This window comes from Adiantum capillus-veneris, chromosome 14, assembly GCF_014529385.1.
Source record: "Adiantum capillus-veneris isolate H3 chromosome 14, ASM1452938v2, whole genome shotgun sequence".
NCBI classification, from domain to species: Eukaryota; Viridiplantae; Streptophyta; class Polypodiopsida; order Polypodiales; family Pteridaceae; genus Adiantum; species Adiantum capillus-veneris.
The window spans coordinates 128048251-128073037 of NC_140944.1; the positions used below are offsets into that span (position 1 = coordinate 128048251).

General features: G+C 45.8%; 1 protein-coding gene across 1 annotated transcript in view; it reads left to right on the plus strand.

The window, feature by feature from the left end:
* Nucleotides 1-24787, plus strand: part of LOC147443103 (uncharacterized) — a 303366-nt gene that overhangs the window by 143039 nt on the left and 135540 nt on the right. The window contains exons 12-15 of the mRNA XM_086529029.1: nt 7830-7896; nt 8140-8210; nt 19547-19882; nt 20179-20505. Coding sequence (XP_086385155.1) covers nt 7830-7896; nt 8140-8210; nt 19547-19882; nt 20179-20505 — 801 coding nt within the window. The remainder of the gene's footprint in view (nt 1-7829; nt 7897-8139; nt 8211-19546; nt 19883-20178; nt 20506-24787) is intronic.

A 24787-nucleotide genomic window follows, 5' to 3' on the forward strand; every position in this document is an offset into this window, starting at 1 on the left:
AGCCTCAACACTGTGATAGTGCCCGGGGGAGAAGGTGAGGAGAAGCCGCAAAAAAAAATGTCGGGCCATGTATGGCAGGGGCGAGGGGTTAGGCTAGATAGGGGCGAGAGTGGAAGATTGGGTGGGTAGGGGATAAGATAGGGGCGAGGGGTCTAGGGGGGCTAGATAGAGGCGAGAGGGGGAGAGACTAAAGGGCTTGGGGGGGGGGACTTATTTGGTAGGGGCAAGTTGTGAGGGGGAGGGGGACTAGTTGGGGAGGGGGCGTGGGCGAGCTGGGAGGGAGGTAGGGGGACGAGTTGGGGAGGGGTAGGGGGACAAGATGGGGAGGGGGTAGGGCGAGTTGGTGGGGGGGGGGAAAGTTTGGAAGAGGGCACGAGTTGGGGGGTGGGTAAGGGCGAGGAGGGAGGGAGGTGTAGTGACGGGAGATGGCATTAAGCAGAGAGATAACATGATTACGATCACGGAATTCACCAATCCTGAAATCAACATGGTTTTTGTTGTATCCCGTCTTGAAGCAACTTTGTGAAGGGAGTTCGCTAGACACAGAGGGGAGCTTTGTCTTGATCGGAGAAGCAGACATTGATGGGGCTGATGTTGAAGGTTGTTGAACTTCTGTTTCTTTCCGCTTCTTTGATTCTTCATAGGATCACTAGATCCAAAGGCTACCATCAAGGGCGCACGGGGAGTAGCTTCTGTGACCTTCAACCTTTGTGCTCGCTCAGGTGGCCTATTAGGTTTAGTTACTGTGGAAACATTGGAAGAGGGTGTACCTTCAGGAAAAGAGTGAATAGAGACTCCATAACAAGGCATAGATTTGGTAGCGTCCAACCACTCCAACAGATTCTCATCTTCTGACCCATCAGGTGGAGCAGGTTGTTCCAATTCAAGGCTGGTTGCTAGGGACAAAGAACTATGTTGCACGATGGGATCCATGCCTCCTAGGCGAATGGGTTGCATCAAGGAGCCAGGAGTATGTATCCACATGGCATCGTTTCCCCAATCATAAAGTACTTTAGTGTGTCGCAACCATGGTCTACCGATGAGCAAGGGAAATCCGCCCTCCATCTGTCGAAGATGAATCACAACAAAATCCAAACTAAAAGTGAAATCTTGTACCTGCAGAGGTACCTTTTCCACTATGCCCACAGGGTGTACTGTCCTCTGGTCAGCCAATGTTACATTGAAGGGGGCAGGTTGAGTAGGCTGCAGGCCTAAAGCCATCATAGTGAACTCAGGTATCATATGGATGCCAGATCCACCATCCACAATTACTCCTGAAAATTGCTGCCCCAAGATGGACATGGTGAGACGAGGGCTTCTATACTCCGTGAGGGGAGCAATGTGATGGGATATCATATAGGACTCGGATGGTTGCAATGGAGGTGCCTGTCACTAGGACCTGCTCCGGGGTAAAGTGATTGAATAACTATAAGGGTGTCACTTCGAAAACTCGCATCTAGCCGCAACATGTCATAGAGCGACACTTGTTGAAAAGTGTTCATCAAGATTGTCTCTGTTGTAGGCTTTTCTTTTTCTTCCAGTGGCTTATCTGGTACCTTGATCTATTGTAGATCAGCCACTGCTTCCAAGAAGGCTTCATCAATATCGGAGAGCAAAGATTTGGATTCTTGCTTTTCACTGAGTGAGGGCTTCGCGCTAGCTGAAGGCACAATATCCACTGTTGGGAGAATGTGTGAGGGAGCTGAACGTGTTGGAATACTAAGACCGAGAGCAGCTCTTTGGGCCTGGGTGAGGACGCCGGCTGGCTCCTCTACCAAGTGCAACTTCTCTTGAGTGGTATCCACATGGCGGAAGGGGGTGGTTGAGGACTGGTGCTAACTGCTATCAAATTGATCTTGGGAAAGGTAAACTCATTTTGACTTTGACTTGGGTTCGCAGCCGTGGATGTACGAAGTTTAGGGAAATCTTTACTGTAGTGATCCTTCGTTTCAAGGCAATGACGGCACGGAGGGGACCCTTCGGGCACAGGGCATTTGCTTTGGTAATGACCAAATTCCCCGCATTTGTAGCACAAAATGGGCCGATTCAATGGGCAAGTCGAAGGACGAGGTGATCCTTGCTCTTGGTGCATGGAGTTAGAGGTGGAAGCATAGAAGTTGTGAGGTGGGGAGGAAGCATGGGTGTGATAAAAGCTCTGAGAGGGAAAAGTGCTTTGCATACCTTGCATAGGAGGGGATGACAATAAAGGTGGCATGTGGTGTGGATGGCCACAGGGAGAAACCATGTTGGATGCAGGTGTTGGCCCTTGTTGAAGAGTAGGACCAAGACTTTGTTGTATTTGTTGCGATCCCTTGAGGTAGTAGCACTCCTTGTCCTCATGCCCAGACTTTTCACAGAAGTGGCAATAAGCCCGAAGGGGACAGTCCTATGGAGGGTGTCCTGGAGAGCGACACGAGCTGCACCATACCATAGCTTTAGTCTCCTGCTGAGACCGAAGCTCTTCTAGCTCTCTCTCTTGATTTGATCCAAAGCCTCGTGATGTGGGGGCTTCTCCTGTCTAAGAGAGATTGATTTCTCCACTTGAAGAGCGTGTTGTAGTTTTAGGGCTTCAAGTTCTTTACGTAAAGAAGTCAACGGATCAGAAGGACTTTCCAAAAACACTGAGGAGTCTCTACCTGAGGGGAGTTGGTGAACAGCTTCCTAGCTCCCTCTATCCTAGTAGCAGCCACGACAAACTCCTCCAGAGTGACGTCAGGTCGGAGATTCTCTCAGAGTTTTTGCTGAGAAGTTTTGGGAAGAGACTTCTCCTCCCACTTCTTAACCATAAATTCACCCTGTTGCTAAGGAAGCTTTGCAATCAAAGACTTGGTTTTAGTCATGAGTTCTGCAAAAGTCTCCTCTGGTGGAGCACCATGCTGGCCAACTCATCCAAAACCTTTTCCGGGTAGTCACCGGGCTTGGATGCTACACAGAACTGTTGTCTTAAAGCTGCCCAAGTTGCAAAGTGGTTCTCTACAAACTGACTGTACCACTTGTCTGCTAAACCATCCAAGGTAGATGGAAAGATTATCAAATAAGCATCTTCTCTATTAAGACCACGACCTCTACAGAGAGATACAAACCTCCTTGCATGGTCGTTTGCATCTTCTGAGGAGAGTCCCTTAAAGAAGGTAGGAAACTTGATGTGTACCTTGGCCAAAAGACTGGTCAATGCCTCCATGGCCTCTTGCTCAGGAGCCCGTTGCTCAATAGCTTGCTGTAACAAAATGGGAGAGAGCTTTGCTAGGGAAGGTGACCTGGAAGATGTAGAACCGGATGCAGGAAGTGGAGGTATGGGTGATGAGGTTGGTGGATTTCTACTAGGTACCAAGGGTTGACGTCTTCTATTGTACTTCAGAGGACTCAGTAGTGTGCATTGACACTCTAATGAGTGCCTTATATGTGTCATGCAGTGACCACAAACCCAACCAAGCTTTGGGCAAGAAGACCTTTAACTGGTTGAACAAGGTCTAGACTCTACTAGACCAGGGCGAGTGACTAGACCACTTGGCTGAACGAGGGACGAGGAAGGACTAGACCAGGAACGAGAAAGAACTAGACCCAGACGAGAGAGGACCAGACAAGCAGGGTGAGAGAGGACCAGACCAGCAGGCTCACTGGGCAAGGCGAAGTAGGCGAGGCTAGGTAAACCCCAGCTAGCTCCTCGATTTGCACCTCAACAGAGAGTGAGACTTCAGTTGAGGTCCCGTCGGACGTGCCAAAAATGAGAGCACCTATAGCGCGGATAGTGTGTCGTGCTCTCTACAGTGGGTGCTCCTCAGTGCAATGTGCGTGACATCTCACTCAAAACAGAATGAAAACATAGGAAACAATAGATAACAGCAAATCAACACAGAACATATGGACTTGACTATCTCAAAGGAACTGATACAGACTCTGGCGTGGTAGCACACTCAGCTCTAGTCCAGAACTCACAAGTAGAATGGGGGTGTCGAGGCTCAAATGTGCAGGGATGGTGCAGACGTGCTGTGTGTATAGACTCGCTACTCTAGACGACGACGCTAAACCATATATGAATAAGATGATAAGCCTGACCCCACAACTACTACTCACATGTACCACCATAAAGAGCCACCAACGGCACAACTCTATCTCCAAACTGAGTGGTGGTGGTGACCTGGCCACGATGTCCACTAGATCACTGTCTGTATCCCTACCATGTGTCACTGTCCAGTCCAGAGAGTCCGTCCAGTGTGAACCAAACCAGACTAGACCAGACCAATCGTACTAACTGTGTGTCCTGTGAAAGTGACACTGTAGCCTGCTAAAAGCATAACCAACATCAATTTGCAGGACAGACTTCTTACTTTGCGGGCTACTGGATAGCTTATGCAGGATCAGCTGGCTATTTTGGAGTGCTTATACTTGTTCAACATGAACTCTTGCCGACCTTGGTTTTCAATGACCCGGTTGGGAGATGGATGGTCATCCAATGTATTGTTAATGGGGAAGTTTTCGAATTTGGAGGATTATATGCATACATAGCTTCTACAGATAGGACACGGTTGTGGAGTGCTATCTCCTCTTATTGTTGGCGTGCCAATGCTTTTTTCAGTGGGGATTTTAATAATACAGCAAACCTTGCAGATAATACTACTGGGCATCCTCACATCCTTCATATGGAATGGCAATCGTAGGACCAATTAATGTCGACCTGTAATGGGCTTGATTTGTGGTCCTTTTTGCATGCGACTGATCCAGGATTCACTTTTCAGCATAATGCTCAATCTATGTATCGCGCTCGGCTGGATCGCTGGTATCTTTTACACATGCAATAGTATGATGACTTTGTATACGAGATGAGGATTGATTATCCCGTATGCTTGAAACTTCGTTTTGGCTCTTTTGATGTCAATGATCTCCTATTCAAGAAGAGGCTTTTGCCTGTCAATAATGCTTTTCTCGCTATGATTGTGGATATCATCCCACCTTTGATCTCCCAGATGTATGTTAATATAGACATAGCTTGGTTCCGCTTTGTTATGCGTGTTATCGAGGATTATGGCAGAAATTAAGGGAACGGGTTAATCAGGGAAAGGATGCTTGTAGCAGATTAATGCACTTGTCTAATCATTCTTCTCTTATTGACACTCAAATGGCTGAGTTGTTCTCTACTGGCGCTATGTTACGGCACAATGATGAGAGGAAATTGGCCAAATGGCAGACTCGAGATCATCAACAGGATTTTGTAGATAAAGGATATGCTTCTAAACAATTTTTCCAGCATTTGCATCAGTCCAGGTAGTCTCAAGCGATACGAAGAGTTAAATTACCGTCAAGGGAGTGGACCTCCACTTTCTGAGAGCTAGCACTAGCCCTACACTCATTATGGCAAGATTTTTGAGGCCCCTTCTTCTCCCACGAGAGAAGTTTGTCAAGCGCGTCACAAGTTTCTATCTCATGTTACTCCCATTCTTTCGATGTGGCAAGCTCAAGACTTGGAAGCTGTTTTCACTGAGTTGGAATTGTATGCCAGCTTGCTTGATTTGGGTCGATGGAGAGCTCCTGGTTGGGATGGTCTCTTTGTGGAATTTTTCTTGTCGTTCTGGGATTATTTGAAGTTGCCTCTGTTGTTCATGATGAATACAACTTGGCAACAGCAGGAACTGCCCTCCCCTTGGAAAGAAGGTTTACTCAAGCTGATACCTAAGCATGCATTGTGTGAAGAATTCTCTCATTGGAGGCCTATTACACTCATCCATGTGGTATATAAATTAATGGCAAAAATGCTGGCTAACCAACTCAAGTGCTTTTTGCATGAAGGTTTGCATCAATCTCAATACGGCTTCATTCCACGACGTCAAATTACTAATAAACTCGCGAATGTCATCATTGGTATGGAATATGCAAAATATACTCGACAGGATGTCTTTGTCCTGCAGGTTGACATTGAAAAGGCATTTGATACTATTCTTTGGGATTATATTGCAGATACCATGCAACACTTGGGATTTGGGCCTAGGTATGACAGCTTTGGGCTTTGGTTCTAGAATGTGTCGAGTGGTCGATTTTCTATATGAGAATAGTCAATCTGCTGGAATTTTTGATGGGGAGCTGACTCGGTTATAGAATCTTAGTAGATCGATTAGGCAAGGTTTCCCTTTGAGTGCTATGTTGTATGCTGAGATGTTGAATGAGGAAAGTGTTGAAACCGAGCATGAGTAAAACGCTGTGAAAGTGATATTGCCAATCACGAAAATCCTCATAGATGATAGCATCTCTGTTTACCACAGCCTTCTTTCAACCTGGAGCAACATCTCCATGGCCTCTTGTGTCAAAGTGTGCAATTTTTGTGCCGTAATAAGCTCGTCTACACACTCTTCAAGTGTCTCTTTTGTGCATTGTGCATGCTACAAAATTACATAAGAGGCTTCTACAAAGGATTCAGACAAAGACTCTATGCATGGGACACTGTGTCTATACTCAAGCTACGGTACATGATTAGATGAAAGAAAAATGGGTGAATGGGTGATGGAGAAGTGAAGGCAATGTTTAGAGTGGGCAAGTGAGCTGGAAGCAAAGAGGAATGTAGAAGTAGTGTTAAGACGTAGCGGAGGTATAGTGAGTATGTGGAGGGTGAGGATATGGAAATGGCATTGGAGTTGTGCACCACCTTTGCCGTCTTGGAGGTACTACGAGTGGATTTGGCAAAGGAGTGCATGTGACACTGCAGCCAAGCTGCATAGAGGCTGGATGTTGTTGTGCATGAGAGGGTTAGCTAGCAGAGAAGGTATGATGCCCTACATCCCATAAGGAATGGCTATGTGGGATGACATTGTCTGGACAGGTGGACCAAGTTCTGTTGGTGCAGTTGTGTGAAACCATTTAGGTAATAGTAATCTTTGTCTTCATGACAACTCCTCTCAAAAAAGTTGCAGTAGGCTCAAAGATGACATTTTGGGGGAGAGTGTCCAGGGGCATGACATCTGGACCATCTACATGAAGTACTAGCTTGGGGAGTTTATGTGGTTCACTTTCTCTTGTTAAATCATTGGACTAGTGGGTCATGACGAGGGGCTGATACAATAGCCATGCTGGATGAACGCTTGACAGGAAATGATTGGTAGCGAGGCATTGAGTGTGTTCTAGATTTTATCACAGCTCCAGCTGCTCAATATAAATGTCCATCAGCGTGGCCTAGTACCTGTCATGCGTACCACCCATTATAGTTTACACAGACCTTCTCATCCTCTGGGCACATTTGGTTCTTGAATAGCTAGAGGGAAATCAGTTGTACTTGATGTAGCCAGCTACAGTGCTCTAGTTTCATATAGCTAGTGGACCAGGCAATGGATTAGTCTGAGTTGCAGCTCAAGGCACAATGGAAATTGAAAGCAGAGACTTTGTAGTGCTTGGCGACTCCTATGTTGGCTGTTTTCTTTCTTTTTCCGGGCGCGGGATTAGGTCTCACTTGAAAGTCAATAGTCACGTCTTGGTAATATTATAAAATATTGTAAGTTTTTATTTGTGCATTTGCTCACGAAGGGTCAGAGGCTTGTGAACAGCTTCTGATTTCTCCCTTCATTGATATAAATTCGCATTGTTTTCACACGTGACAATATTCAGGATTATGTATACAATACCACATGGCATACCTCATTCTAACCTTCAAGAGTTTAGAAGTGCAAGAGGTGGTACTAATGAATGCTAAAATTGCACAAAAGCAAAAGCAAGTAGTGGTTCATATGTTTTGAATGTACTCTTGACTTATATTTCTAGTGAGTGCTCAGAAAAAGAGAGGAGCTGTGTCTTTATTTACCACAGTAGCATGTAATTTGCATTGTGTTTAACTGTCTGTCCTTGTGTAGGCCCTTTATCTATTGCAAATAGCCCTGGAATATGGCGAAATGAATCAAACATTTTCAAAGCAGGAACTGAAGCCTTTCTTCTTGTGCTCTTACAAGATGCATATAATAACACCATCGATGATTTTGTAAACTTCAGTCTGTCTTTCAGCATTGCAAATGATTCTAATAGTCTTATTGTTGCCACAACCAAAGTCGACAAGGAAGTTTTTGAATTTGTAAAGGACTCTCCTGGTCCTGTTGCTGTCACAACCTCATTTGACAAGGAAAATGTCTATGAGAGGATTAGGTTTAACTTAACTTCTGCAGGAAGATACATCTTGGAAGTGAAGTATAATGATACAAGTATCATGGGCTCTCCTTTCTCATTTACCGTAGCTCCAGGTGTTTTTTCTTTTTTCATAGAAGAGAGCATAAATATTTTATCCATTGTTTAAATATTTGTTTATGTAAACAAGCATAGACATACACAGACTGTTTTTTCAGTAATTGTTTGCTCACAAAAGTGCAACAGTTTCTTTAAATATTACCTTGGTAAGGATCCATGTTCTTGCCAAGTTGTATGGTATTTTGAAATGAATTCTATAAAGGACGATAATGCATGGTTTTTGCCAGGTTGTATGGTACTTTGAAATGAATGCTATAAAGGACGATAATGATGAAATTTACAGTGTTCTGCTGGGACCGACAGCATGTGGCTAAAATCGTCACAACATCATTAATAAAATGTACATTATGCTCCACCCTCTCCTGTTTGACTGACAATGTCGTGCCCAAATCGCTTGGATCTCCCTTGTGCCTTGTTACCTGGGTGTCTGGGGCCATCTGCAAGCCTGAACGATCTCTCCCTCTTGCAGTGTGCAACTCCTTTCGAAGAAGTAGGAAGGGGTGCAGGAGTAGCTCTCGGGAAGGAGTTGCTGAACTGGGATTTTTATTCTCCCCTAGAGGTATGGGGTCACAGAAGGTGTCACGAACGTGATGACTTGGCATGGCAGATGCAGAACAAAGAGAGAAAGAGAAAGCCTGCCAAGTGATGACATGGTAGATCTGTACAGAAGTGTTAATGTGGCTTCCGCAATGTACTGGAGTGCTTAGAGTCCATGATGAGGTGCTTTTAGTGTGAAACGTCAAGTGGGCACCCTCAAGGGCCTCCTGGAGCTCCTCTGGCTGTAGAGGGCACTCAAGCCTCTGGCACGTTTCCTCAATGACTATAACACGGCATCTGTGCCCACACCTACTCTCTGCATGCATCTCGACGCTCTATCGGTTGACAGCAACTCATTGTAAAAGTCAGTAGCAATTGCACATCTATCCTCTCGCTCTGTAGCAACTGACCCATCGGGTCTCCTCAATTGGCAAGCACTTGTGTGCGCATGGCAATGACCCACAATCTCAAAGAACTCACCAATAACTCTGTCGCCCACTGACGATGGAAGGCAAACTGGTGGCACTTCTCCTCAATGGTGATCAGCTCTTGTCAAGCTTACTGCATGTGTTCCTTCATCCAATGGCTACCCATGTGACGCTCCCGCATCTCGGTCGTAAGGAGGCAATGCCCCGTCGGGGTCAGTTCTCCTCCTCCTCAGTCGTAGCCAAGCAAGCTACAGACTCCTGGAGGAAGAAACGACTAAGCTCCACAAGGCCAGTGGCCGCTCTAGCAACAGGGTCCCCTGCATGTCCAAACTCTTTGTTCAGAGCGCCACAACATGCTGTCTAAGCTCTTCATCCAACAAAATCCTCTCTAGGATGGGTAGCATAACACTATCTTTCCTCTGTCTATCTGACACGTTAAGAATCTGTAGCGAGGAAAAGGTGTTGTGCTCTCTAGAGTGGGTGCTCCTCAGTGCAGTATGCATGAAACCTCACTGCAACAGAAGAAACATCACACAGGAACATGACTCAAACACAGAAGCGAAATATGACTCAAAACACGATACGACTCAAAACACAACTGCAGACTCGACTCAATAAAACTCGACAAGCTCAAAGAAACATACAGCTATGGCTGGCAGCACACACAGTTCCAAGCTCAGGACTCTAAGGTACAATGGGGGTGTCAAGGCTCCAATGTGCAGGGAGAGTGCCAGTGGCGTGCAGAACTCTAGACTTTGGACTCCAGACCAGACGCTAAACCATACAAAAGTGGATAATGATGCGTACCCCCCACTGGAACCAACCACTCATATGTATCTCCTAAGAGCCACCAACAGCTGGCAAATATCCCAATCCAGCTAAGCCTATCTCCTAACTGAGGTGGTGGTGATCTGGGCACGGTGTCTACTAGACCACCATCCGTAACACTTGCCACGTGTCACTGCCCAAGCGAGAGTCCGCCTAGTGTGAACTCAAGCCCAACTGCAACGAACTGCTTGTCCCATGCCAGTGACACTGTAGCCGTGCTCTACAGGTTGCCCGCCACAAGAACACTCACCGTCCCGATAAGATAGAACAGTGAAACTAGAGAGAACATTGAAACACCAGAAAAAACGCAGTATAGTCTGACTGAAGAAGGTGATGTTTGGAGAAGATTTTGTGTTTCTAGGAGGAAGTACCAATGAAGCAATGCCGATATTGCAAGATATGTTGAAGAAGTAATGACCCTGGCTCAATGAGGTAAGCTGACCAGAAAGTAGAAACAGAAGACTGCCAAGATGAACAAATCCCACACAGCTAGTGTAAATACAGCCAATCTTGAAATACATTGAGCACATACACGAAGTCATTGAACCTGTGGGAAGCTGACCAGACAGGTCCATTTCTGCTGCAATTTTTTGCCTTCTATTCAGCAAAGTGGTGGGCTGCGGATTCTCCTTTTTGCAATTTGTGCACATGAATGATTGTCGCAGCAAATTCATTCTCTCTGTATACATGGGCATCTCTGTGCCTTATCACTTCATTCTAGAGGAGAAGGGGTAGATAGGGGAGGGGTGGGTAGGGGTGAGGGGGTAGGGCTAGATAGGGTGAGAGGAGAGGGGATAGGGGCAAGAGGGGTCTAGATAGGGGCGAGGGGGAGCTAGATAGGGGCGAGAGGGGGAGGGGGGGGGGTAGGGGCGAGGGGGGGGAAAGGGGTGGGTAGGGGCGAGGGGGAAGTAGATAGGGGCGAGAGGGCGAGGGAGGGTGGGTAGGGGCGAGGGGGGGAAAGGGGTGGGTAGGGGTGGGTGGAAGTAGATAGGGGCGAGAGGGGGGAGGGAGGGTGGGTAGGGGTGAGGGGGGGAAAGGGTGGGTAGGGGCAAGGGGATGGGGGTAGGGACAAGAGGGGGAGTAGATAGGGGCAAGGGGCTAGGGGCTAGGTGGGGGTGGTGATGGTGACATGATGGTAGGATGCCATGTGACAAAGGCCTAATGCAGAAGCAAAAACCAAAGCCGCCTTCTCAATTCCAAAGCGTTGTATGTTGCAGAGAACGACTAGAAAGGCAACAGAGATAAAGACTACATATACCTCTTGTAACCGTCCTGTTGGAAGCTTGTCGAAGGGAAGGTTGTCGTTTACAAAGGAGAGCTTTGGTTTGGTGGGAGAGTCAGACACCGAGGAGGTTGAGGTGAAGGCTTCCACTGCCACTCTGACCGCCGCACTGTCTACTAGCTCAGGTGGCACACTTGCTACTGGCTCTAGCGAATGATAGGGTTCATTTACATGAAGCGTTGGAGGAGAATGTATGTTTATCTAGAGATTGAATTGAGACTCCATAACAAGGCAAAGACTTGGTAGTCTCCAACCACTCCAACAGATCTTCTTCTAACCCCTCAGGTGAAGTAGGTTGTTCTTGTTCAGGGTTGGTTTCCATTGACAAGGAACTTTGCTACGCACGGGATCTATGCCTCCTTCTAGGCGAATAGGTTGCATTGGGGAGCCAGGAGGAGTGTGTATCCACATAGCGTCGTTTTCCCAATCATGAAGCGCTTTACTGTGGCACAGCCATGGTCTACCGATGAGGAACAGAAATCCTCCCTCAACTTGCGGAAGACGAACCACGACGAATCTAAGCTAAAGGTGAAGTCTTGTACCTGCAGAGTCACCTTGTCCACTATACCCACTGGGTAGAATGTAACTGTGAAGGGAGTAGGTCGTGTAGGCTGCAGACCTAAAGCTAACATAGTGAACTCAAGCATCAGGTTGATACCAGATCCACCATCCACTATCACTCCTGAGAAATGTCACCCCAATACGGACACAGTGAGACGAGGGCTTCTATAATCCGTAAGAGGAGCAGCAGGGTGTGATATCATATAGGACTCTAATGGTTGCACTGGGAGGTGCCCGCCACTAGGACCTGCTCCTAGGTAAAGTGACTGAATAACTACAAGGGTGTCACTTCGAAAACTCGCATCTAGCCACAGCATGTCATAGAGCGACACTTGTTGGAAAATGTTCTTCAAGACTATCTCTTCTGTAAGCTTTTTTTTTTCTACCAGTGGTTTCTCAGGTACCTTGATCTGCTGTAGATCAGCAACTGCTTCCAAGGAAGCTTCATCAATATCGGAGAGCAAAGATGAGGATCCGTGCTTGGCACTAGGGGATGGCTTGTCAACAGCTGGAAGCGCAGTATCCATTGGTGGGATCGTGGGCGGAAAGGGGAAATGGATGAAAGGTTAAGCCACCACAAGAGTAGAAGGTGATGGTTAAGGGACGGCGCTAACTGCTATCAGATTGATCTTGGGAAAAGGTAGACTCACTTTGGCTATGACTTGGGCTCGAAGCCGTGGATGCACAAAGTTTGGGACAATCCTTACTGTAGTGATCCTTCGCTTCAGGGCACTGACGGCAAGGGGGGGACCCTTGTGGCAAGGCCTTGAGGTAGTAGCAATCCTTGTCCTCATGTCCAGACTTTTCACAAAAATGGCAATAAATCCGAAGGGGGCATTCATGTGGAGGGTGTCGTGGCGAACGGCATGAGGTACATCAAACCACAGCCTTAGTCTCCTACTGAGACTTGAGCTCTTCTAGCTCGTGCTTGATCTGTTCCAAAGCCTCGTGATGTGGAGGCTTCTCTTGTCTAAGAGAGAAGGACATCTCCTCTTGAAGAGCTCACTGTAACTTTAGGGCTTTCAGTTCCCTGCGTAATGAAGTTAAAGGATCAGAAGGACTTTCCACAAACATTGAGGGGGTCTCTACTTGAGAGGAGTCGGTGAACAGCTTCCTAGCTCGTTCTATCCTAGTAGCATCCACGACAAACTCCTATTCTAGTAGCAGCCGCGACAAACTCCTCCAGAGTGGCGTCAGATTGGAGATTCTCTGTGAGTTTTTGCAGAGAAGTCTTTGGAAGATCCTTCTCTATCCATTTCTTCACCATAAATTGAGTGATAAGACCACATGGCCTCCTTAGCTTCAAGGCATCTGGGGCAGCGGGAAGGCACAATATACTGAGCATGTAACACGCTGCCAACAGGTAGAGCTCCCACCAAGCAGATCCACAAGAAAACACTTTCCTTCAAAGGTAGATGACTCTGCCAAATGTGAGACAATGTGTGTTGCCACCACAAGGATGACCCGGAAAGCAATCACAGCTGATTACCATGATGCACAATCCATACATCAGACTGAAGGATGACATAGACACTGCCAGCTGAGATGCAGTCCAATCTAGAAGTCAGACTCCAATCAGAGAAGCGAGAGTCCACATCCAAAGGAGGAATGGGTGAGTGATCAGCAAGTATCCTTTGAATATCCCGCCAAAGAGGAGAATAGTGAGGACCCAACCGAAAGCGGGACACTGCATCAGCGAATGAAAGAACATAACCCGAGTCATCAAGCACCTGATGCACCTGACAGATTCCTTTTTGGGAAATAAAATACGCTTGGCGAGGAGACCGTTGAACCGAAGTCGAAACGAAGGCCCTGCTCCAATGCACACTCTCCAAACGAAGAGAGTTACCCAGAGAGGATTGTCAACCATTCCAAGCCAAATGCGAAGTGAAAACCTTCCAATCAACAATGAAAGAAGAAGTAAAGGGATATCCAAAAATGTGTCCTTCAAGCTTCCCAAAAACAACATCCCAATAAGTCGGTTTCCAATGACCAAAAGATGGGGTGACAATGTGCATACACAAATGTGTGACCATGAGAGCCCAAGGTTGCTGCTGCTCCACCAAAACTGGCAACATCATAGCTTTTCGAGCCAAAAGATGACGTCGCAAGTCCAAAATATTTAACCGTCCAAGCCGCTTGTTGGGAGAAAACAGCTTGTCCATAGATAGAAGCCGAAGACCCTTCTTGCTAGAGGAGGTCCGCCAAAAGTGATCTAAAATATTGTACATGAGGGACTGTAAGCGCAACCGAGGCCAGGATAACAAAGGCAAGTAAAACTTCACAGAAGCCACAAGGATGCATTGGACAATCCTGAGACGCACATGAAGTGGCCACGTGGACGGTTTCCAATAATTCAACTTGGAATGCAGACGTTGGAGCACCCAATCCAGTTTCTACATAGCCGATACATTCCAACCCAGCGGATAACCCACCAGAACATGTGGAGGAACAATCTCCCCAGGTCACAATATGGAGCACCCAATCCAATTTCTGCATAGCCAATACATTCCAACCCAGCGGATAACCCAAATGGCGAACCAGAACATGTGGAGGAACAATCTCCCCAGGTCACAATATCTTATGCCAATCACACTTTTTCAGAGGCAATAACTTGGATTTACAAAAGTTAACTTTGAGACCTGCTGCCAATCCAAACAAGTGAAGAGTATGCATAATTTGTTGTACATCATCATAGTGATTGCGAGGCATAAACAAAGAGTCATCCGCATAGGCTTGACCAGCAAACTGCCGTCCGGAAGGTAAAGTCAGGCCATGTAGCCTACCAAATGGAAGTCAAGGAATCCATACACACACACGCACGCACGCACGCGTGCACACACACACAGATCTTTTGTGATGACGAAGCCAAAGATCAACCAAATATTGCTCATTGAAAAAGTCTGAGAGCCTCTCTGGGATGACCAACTTCAACCCTAAAATAAATAGGCTTGCTTGCCTTGCCTGAAACCAAATGCAGATTTATGAGAACCAAACTTTTGCTAACTTTATGCTGGACTCTATCGCTGACCCTTCAAAATGGATTGTTGTTAACTTATAGGGGAGGGTAAATCGAGCTAGAAAATTGAGTTCAATCAAACTAGATGAACCCGCAGGAAGGTGGAGGAATTCCTAAAGAATAAAACAAGAGGCGACTAAACAGAAGGGCCACTTGAAAGAGAAAATGGTGTAGTTCACCAAAGTTAGACATAGAATTTTAGGTTTAAGAAACAAGAAAGCGAGAAGTAACACAAGAAACACAAGATCAATTGATATTATCAAGAAGGCAGGGAGAATGAATGCGTACTATTACCAAAATCAAAAGGGGAAATCCAAGGAGAATCCTGGGTTACAATTGGTCGGAAGTGAAGGCAAGGAGAGGAATTCTTGGGGACAAAAGAGGGACACATTATAGGCTGGCAGAGAGCAGGCTTTACTAGCGCAGTAGATTGAATTTGGGAAATGGGATACTACAGATTGAAAATACTATCCAGAAAGGAGAACAACCACATATGTCTCACTTTGAATGAAAATAGCACTTCACCATAGATCCATTCACAAGTGGTAAGGGAACACTCTAGAATGGTTAATTGCACCGCTCCTTGTGGTAAGATTTCTTGCACTTTGTATGTCCCTTGCAAGGCGGAGTCCAGTTTCTTTACTTTTTTCTGATAGCACACTTGATAGAGCAGCACTAGCGAGCCTTGCACTATTGCGAAGATGACGATCATGCCATGCTTTGCGACAAAGTTGCTCTGCCTGGAGAGCATGCGAAGCTAATCCGTGTCTCTCTTCCAACGATGAGAGATGAGAGAGGTGGGAAAAGGCTGCCCACCCTAGAGGATGCGGAGTTGAATTTGAAAGGAGAAATTGCTTCTAAGCTGAAAGCCAGCTGAAAGGAAGTATGGTTTGTGGTGTCTTTGAAGGAAGTGCGATATGCCCAGACATTGCCGAGGATTGCCTGAGCCCATGAAGTTGGATGGAGATGGAACACTTTCTAGAGGAGTGCAATTAGAACCTTGTTAGTGCTCTCTGCCTGTCCATTTACTCTGCGGTAGTAAGAATGAGCTCATTCGCAAAGTGACTATCTCTATTGCTGGTGATCTCAAGGGGGGACCCAAACCTGCAAAATATACTCTCGTACAAGAACTTTTTCACAGTGTTACTTGTGCAATCGGTAGTGGCCAGTACCTCCGCCCATTTGGGTGCATAATTTGTAGCAATAACAAAACATTCGGGATTGCTTGGTTGAGCAAGGGGAGAAATTGGACCACCTAAGTCCAAACTCCATCCTTTAAAGGGTGACCATTCCGTTGATACCTATAAAAGACAGTTGGGTTGCCTACTGGGTTTAGGTGCAAAACGCTAATAGACATAACAAACCTTCACATAAGCAATGGCATCTCTAAACACATAGGGCCACCATAAATCACTTTGTCGAATTTTTCTGATGTGATGTGACCAGGGTAATGGCCATCTGAGGGACCACTGTGTGCATCTTCAAAATATGTTGCACTTTATGTGGGGAGATACATCTGCATAACACACCATCTGGTCATGACTTGTAGAGCTGACCTCCAATCAGAGTAAATGGTCGAGACTTTTGCAATAGTTTTCTTTTTTGCAAAGAAGAGGCATTCTCTGAGTATAGGCTAGTGGGCTATAAATACAGCACATCGCCATACCATTCCCATGTCGTGTCCACTTTAAAGAGATTGCTATCTGAGAATTCATCATCAACACTTGTAGCTGCTTCACGTGTTTGTATGCAAGAGAGATTGTAGCAGGCTATAGTGTCACTTTCACAGGACAGTTAGTACAGTTTGGACTTTACAGTTGGTCTTTAGTCTGGTCTGGTTCACACTGGACGGACTACTGGGCAGTGACACGTGGCAAGGATACGGTGGTCTAGTGGACATTGTGGCCAGGTCACCACCACCACGCAGTGGAGATAGACTTAGATGCTAACATTGGTGGCTCTTTATGGTTGTATATATATGAGTAGTAGCGTTTTGGTTAGGATCATCTTTTGGTGGCTCTTTATGGTTGTATATATATGAGTAGTAGCGTTTTGGTCAGGATCATCTTTTACATAGTCGTCTAGAGTAGCGATTCTATACACACAGCACTGCTTCACCATCCCTGCACATCTGAGCCTCGGCACCCCATTGTACCTGTGAGTCCTGGGCTGGAGCTGAGTGTGTTGCCACGCTAGAGTCTGTATCAGTTCTTTGAGACAGTCGAGTCATATGCTGTGGTCTGTTGTTGTGTCTTTGTGAACTCAGTTGTTGTCTATTTGTGCCTTTGTTTTCAGTCTGTTTTGAGTGAGATTGTCACACACATTGCACTGAGGATCACCCACTGTCGAGAGCACGACACACTATCCGTTCTACAGGTGCTCTCATTTTGGCGATCACGGTGGGACCTCAACTGAAGTCTCACTCTCTGTTGAGAATACAAACAGTGAAGCTAGTGGTTTCTACCTAGCTTCGCCTACCTTGCCTTGCACTGTGTGGTCTACTGGTCTGGTCTCCTCTCGCCCCGCTCCAATTGGTCTAGTCCTCTCTCGCCCTGGTCCAACCAGCCCTCGTCCATGGACTAGTCCTTCCTCGACCCTGGTCTAGTCCTCCTCGTCCCTGGTCCAGCCAGTAGGCAACCCAACCGTCTTTTATAGGTATCAACCCTTTGTTCCTCTAATGGAAGCCATCGGCCTTGGTGAACCTATAACACATCACCGAAGGGGAAATAAATCTCCTTTGCATGAACTCACCTTTTTTGTCGAAATTTGTATGAAATTTCATCTCTGTTGTTGTAAACCTTCTAGCTTCTAATCATCTCTAGTACGACACACTAGGCACTAAGTTCTCTTCTAATTCAATTGGGTATCTTGTGTGCAAATTACATGTTCCTTATCAATTTAACTTCGCCTTTCACATACCATTCACAATGTCTCTGCATTACCTAAAAATCTACCTGCTTTGACCTGTTTGGTTTGATGTTCTAGTGGCCTAATGTTCTAGTGTCCTAGCCGTTGGCGGCTTCGCCTTCACCCATCCTGGCCTTTGTCCTCAGTGCGGATTGTCCTCGCCCTTGGTCCTCGCCTTCGGTCCTCGCCCTTGTGGGGCTCGCCCTCGCCCTCCCCATGTTGCCCCTCGCCCATACTCACCATCGCCTAAGATAGATAGGTTTTGGACAAGAAAAAGACAAGGCAAAAACGCATTAAATTTTCTGAAAACAAAGATGTAACAATGAAGGAGCCCACTACCTCAACTCCACCTCCACCATGGGATTTGTTAAGACGTGTGAAAGATCATGACCTTGATTTTCCCAATGGTCAGTTTGAGGTCCCTTTGCATGCAAAACTCATCCAAGGCCTGAAGATGCTGTTGCAATGCTCTTGTGACTCAGCTACCAAAACAGTACGACCATCACAAAGCATAATGTGGATGGGAGTATCTGCTAGATCCATTCCGGCACCCCCAATGTGAAGGTTATACTTTTCTATCTCATCAATATCAATATCGAATGATGTCAAGGAGAGTGGGCACCCTCGCTTTTCACAAATGGTGCTAGCAATGGGCTCTCAGATGCCCTTCAGATATTGTAGTCGGCCAGTCACCTACTCATATACAGCATAGATGTTCCATATCATCTTTGATGGCACACAAAGGGTCGGAAGGCCCTAAAAGAGCCTATCCCATGCCCACACCATCTCCAAGAGGTCACCTACATATCACTCTCCTCTGATCATTGTCTCAACCATGTTCTACCTTGCCACCCCCTAGCTCAAGGTTGAACTATTAGTAATGGGGAGATGTCACCTATGTGCAACCACATTAGACAAACCCCCCCATATCCATTCCTTCCATACGAATCCACCTGCTACGGACTTTATAGTAGTAATCCTTACTCATTTTGAGGTAGCTCAAACAAGCTTATAAACTGCTATTATGGGAAAATTTTGACCAGTGGTACTTGTGTCAAAGGCTTAGCAAAAGTCCACCAAGCAAGATTGTAGTTTCATCTTTCCTATCTTTGCGGAGTCAATCAAGCCCCGCATGGTGAGGGAACATGTGTCACTGCATGATGGACATGCCTTGGCAACTTCTTCCCATGGCGCTCAATAACAGTTCTTATGAGTCTCTGAATGGTGCAAGGCCTCCTCTTGAGTGGGGCTGAGCATCTCAGCTGGCTGAGCACTATTGGGCGACACGCAGATGAAGCCCCTCGATGATGTATCCCTGCTGATGTTGGTTATGAGGCATGTGGTGTCAAGAATTGTACTAGTACTAGGGCATGACACGATGAGAAGTCCGTTATCGTGCTATGCATGGATGAGTATGTCTGATGAGGTATGTTCTCCTACAGAATGGCTTCTCGATGTCTTAGGAGTTCTAAGAGGAAGAACCCCAAACATCTTTGTTCATCTAGATTCTATGACCCAGTGTCAATCATCCTAGTAGTACATTGCAAAGGTATTGCTTTTTGGTCTCGGCTCTCTTTGACAAAGCTGGCAGATTTGATACTCTGTTTCTACAACCTCCTGTCTGCCTGTCTCTATATGCAGTTCATGGGAAACAAGAAGCACATCTGCCTTTGAAAGTCTGTTTTTGTTTATTCGTTATCCCCTTAATATTTTTGTACAGGATTTCTTTTTTCGGGACTTTTGATGTGAATTTTTATTTTTATTTTCTAGGACCTCTCTCTGCTATAAGTTCTATGGGGGGTCCATGGCTAGATGATAAGAACAACTTTAGAGTAGGACAGATAGGAGTTTTGGTCGTTCACTTGGAAGATATCTATGGCAATAAAATTTCAGCATCAGATGGCGTACCAAAAAATATGAATGGCACAGTTAATTGCAATAATGGACAATTTGCTGCGTCTGTCAAGCTCAGTTTAGCACCTCTGGATAACTCTAGCTCTGCAAAAGCTGTCTTTTCGGTGGATTTCTCTGGTGAATGCTTGCTAAGTATTACAAATAGTACAGCAAACATTATTGGGTCTCCATTCAATTTCACAAGCTATTCAGGTAACGTCTTTTACCATTTATTCTTTTATTTATTTTTTGTAAATCTGATCACAGCTTACAAACTGCACTTCTTAGAATCAGTCCTAGTATCAGCTATAGATTTTCAGTTCAGAGTTTTTCATTTTGTTGGGATGACAGAGGATACATCACACATGTACACTGATTTGTGTCAAAGGCCGAGTTCGGTCTTTTGAAAGACAGTACTAAAATCTTTCTTTCTTTTCTTTCTTATGTATCTGTATTTGAAAAGAGGCATTTTCTTGTTTTAAAGATCTCTAAAGCCAGACTTTAACCAGGAAATATCTCTATTCCCTTCTGTTTTGGTTCATGGATCAATGGTTCAAATACTTTCACAGCTGGAAAGCAAGTATACTTGGAAGTCACTTTCAGAGACAGGAGAAGAAATCTTGTACAACCTATTTATCCATATACGCAGTTTTCTTTAATTCTCAAACTATCAAATGGTTCAACCTACAGCTCAAATATCAGTTTTCTACCTGGGCGTGATCCGTCGCATGGGATTGTTACTTTTAATATCACCCTAGCTGGAGAATTTTCTCTTTATGTTGGTGATGGAAGATTTCAGATCCAAAATTCACCTTTTCTTTTTGAAGTGCTGCAAGGTATTTGTACATCTGTTTAATCAAGTTTTGGAGAATCTATTTTAGATATTGAAGAAAATTTTAGAAAGAGGAGGACAATTTGCTGCCTTTGATTGCAAAATCTAGAGCCATGATCCCCCAATTCAACTTTGTGGGTACCCCATCTCCTATAGTCTACGCATCAATCTAGCTTTGGGCACTATATCAAAGGTTTTGTGGAAATCCACAAAACAACAATCGAGCCATCTCCCACGTGATTTCCGCTCCTCAATAATGGCTCTAGGTGTCAGAATATGATAAAGAGTAGAGAAACCTTTCCTGAAACCTGCCTGTCCTTCTGCCCGTACACCCTCTCTCTCTGCCCATCTACTCAATTGCTGCTCAAGGATGGACGCATACAACCATGCCAATGTATGTCGAATCGTGATAATGTGGTAGTTCCTAGGCTCCATAGGGTCCTCTGACTTGAAGATAGGTACAATAGTAGACAAACTCCAAGTACCAGGGACCCTCGCACATGGCACGGTTGAACATCACTGCTAGAAGCTCTGCAAGAAGACCTCTGGCATGTCTAAAATTCTTTGCTATTAGGCCATCGTGATCATATACTCTCCTGGTCCTCATCTTGTCAATTTTCTTTACCATCTCGGCGGTAAAGAAAGCACACGTGTGGGCATGGCTCTCGCAGATGTGGAAGAGGTGGCTGCCACGAGACTGTGTAGAGAGATGATGCATATTGACCCCATACCTCCGTAGAAGTGATGAATTGTGGGAGAGAATGCCCATGGAAGAGTCGTCGTGCCTTGCCTGAATCCTAGCTCAAAAAAAACTAGTATAAATCTTTCTCTAGTCGAGCTAGAAACGTCCTCTTCTTCCGTCGTACCAAACGCCGAGAAGCAATCCGTGACTGCCTGTAAGTGATGACTCCAAGAAGTACCTCCCTCTGAATTCCTGCTCTGATCTCTATGCACTCCTCATCATACCAGCTTTTCTGTGGTATGCTCCCAGAACGTCCTCGCTGCCTAGGCTCAGTGTGTAGGTATGCCCAGTTGTTGCATCCTGCAGTGTCTCTGTCAAAATATAAGTGAGCTCCTGTAGAGGTCTCCCCGGATCCTCTATGCATAATCGTCTGTAGATACCATCTTTGTAGATAGAATCAGTCTTCAAAGTAAAAATATATCAGGTATATATAGATGTATGTGGCAATCGAATTGTATTGAACTCGAATGAGACGGTAAACGTGAGGAGGGCATGATCTACTGCTACCTCGATAGGCCTGGGCACGACTGTAAACTCCTGAATAGAGGGTATGAAACTAAGCTGAGCCAAAACATAATCCACTATGCTAGCCCCATGTCTATGAGGAAAACAAGTGAACCCACTCGACGCTAGAAATCTTTGGAGGCCATTCAAGATGGCCAATGCATGTTTAGTCCCCATATCTATCAGATATTCCTCATATCTAGTGTGCTCCTCATTTTGCAAATACCTAGCCAATCCCATATCATTGACATCCAATTCTCTCAACATTTCCTCTGAAGTATCGTAGCTGTCTAAGACTGGACGTCCTGGCATTGAAGTCTCCCAAAAGAATGACATCTCCATCTTTAGAGAAATCCCATATGTCCTCATTCAATATCATGTAGGGTGACTGTCCCTTGGGCGATGCATAATGAGATGTGTTGGGGGAAAAATAGCATATTGCAATGTAGAGTGGCCTCCTTGTTTGCGCTCTCACTTTGACCCACACATATCTGGCCTTCGCATCTCTCCGAACAATACAAATGAGGGGCTGAAGCTCCTCCCTGAATAGGACTGCCACACCTCCTAACCCACGTCCTCTATGAGAGAGAGAGACAGAGAGAGAGATGAAATGAAATGTTATATTAAACATCTTCAAAATGCCAAAATGACCTATGAGACCAAATTGATACAATCTTGGTGGATCTAATACAATGTACGGGTACAAAAATAAAATGAAGTAAAGTGAAAAACTAAAATCTTAACTGCTAAATGTGAACTAAGCAGCTAGCTCGAACTGTGTAGGATTTGAGTAGGTAGGGTGAAAGTAGTGGTTGGGGGCTCATACAACACAATGTGGGTGTGTGTGTGGGAATATAATGGGTGAGAGCTGATACAAAGGCTCATACAAGATGAGCAGGTTGTACAATCCTCAAAAGAGCTAAATCATACGAAATCCATCATCGGTTGTTGGCGGATCTCATCAATCTTCTCCATGGTCAATACTCTGACCGGGCGTCGTGCATGTCGAGCTAAAGTGATCGGAATCCTTCGATGCATCCTCCGTCCATGTTGTGTAGTCCTCCGTAGTCGTGGGCGTCTAGATCTCCCTAGCTCGGTCGCTCGATCGATCAACGTGCCTCTGATGTGAGAAGCATGTGAGCTCTTCAGTGGTAGCTGCTCCTCTGGCTGCCAATGTCCACCCTAAAGAAGTCTTCCATCTATCTCTGAGACTGGCTAGCCTCTCCTCTCATCAGGCTCTCTCCGTGTCTGCACAGCTCAGGCAAAAACAGACCCAAACATCTCTGGTCCTCATACCCCATGACTCTAGAGAGTGGTCCAAATCCCTCTATGGATAGGCAGTGAAAGCGGCCTCGTATCTCATAGTAAACTGGGCAGTGGCATGTGTAGTGCAACTCTGTCTCAGGCTTCCGTTGACATAGGGGACATGTCCTAGCCTCTGTTGGTACTCTGCTATATATACGAGTCTCGATCCAAAGCTGGTGTGACAATGTGTGTATCTAGCCAATAGCACATCGTATCCCATGAGATAAGTGGGTGCCCATGTATCTGGCCTCGTCACAAAACCATCCTCAGTAAGCTGGAGAAGATGCTCTCTATAGAAAGCCATCTTCGTGCCCAACTTGTGTGCCAGCTGTATCCAAGTCCTCTTAATATCTAGCCGAGTCAGGTCTTGGTGGATGAGCCTGGTGATCTCGGACTGTGTAAGAGTCAGAGATCGTGCATCCATTAAGTACTGTAAGGGGGGCAATCTGTCCATGTTGAACCCATGTACCTCAAACCATGATGTCATGTTCTCATACCAGCATGTTGTGTCTCCCTGCAACGCTAACTATCGGGAGGACTCAAGTGCTAGGCCGGCATATCTGTCTCTGCAAAGGTCCCACAAGCAGTGTAAAAAGGAAACTGATCTGGTAAGCGCCTCAATCACTAGTGGGGGGGCAGCTCGCTCTGCTTGAATAATGGCATGTGGTATTGAAGGCTTGGCTCTAAGAAGTCGCAAGATCATAGAGACTGGAGGCTTCTCCATGTCTCCCCATCCATCAGTGCAATCCAACCTCCGGTGATGGTCCAATGAAGGCCCCCATATCTGAACTCCATAGAGCAATGAGGAAGCCACCAGTCAAAAAGCCAGAGCTTTGTCCGAGGCTTGTGAAACTGAATCTGTGAACTGATCCTCTCTACACCCAATGCTACATGTGCTCTAGTCAGTCTAGTGTCTACTGCTCTCCTCAATGAAAATGCTGGTCCACTAAAGGCCACCCCAACGTAGGTGTAAGCATCTGTATACTCCAGTGTCTCATGGTCGTATGTGAATGTGGGTGCTGATTGCCTGGAAGTGTGGGGTGGTGTTAAACATTATAACCTTGGTTTTACCAAGGTTGATAGACAGACCACTGTTGTCAGCAAACCTATGCAAAGAATCCAAGTGACGTTGCATCCCCTCTCCGGAGAGTCGGAGATCAACACAATATCACCAGCATATAACAATAGTTGAATCCATGTCCCTGCCAACTGTGCACCTCTATCACCCTCTCTTTTTATATAGTCAGAAACCTCATCCACATTCATACCAAATAGAGTAGGAGAGAGCGGGCAGCCCTGCTTCACCCTGATAGTGGAGTGAACTAATGTAGATAACCCCTCTAGAGTGCATATATGCCCCACTACTGACCTATATAATGCCATAATCCCCCAAATCAGCTCTAGTGGACTCCCATCTCCTATACTCTGCGCATCAATCTAGCTCTAGGCACTGTGTCAAATGCTTTGCTGAAGTCCACAAAGCTACAATAGATCCCTCTCCCATGTATCTGCCCTCCTCAATAATTGCTCTTGAGTGTTAGAATGTGGTCAAGAGTAGAAAAACCTCTCCTGAACCCTGCCTACCCGGCTGCGTGTATGAGAGAGAGAGAGAGAGAGAGAGAGAGAGAGAATGAAATGAAATGAAATGTTATATTAACATCTTCAAAAGGCCAGAGTGACCTATGAGACCAAACTGATACAAAAGTGGTGAGTCTGTTACAATGTCTAAAAAGTG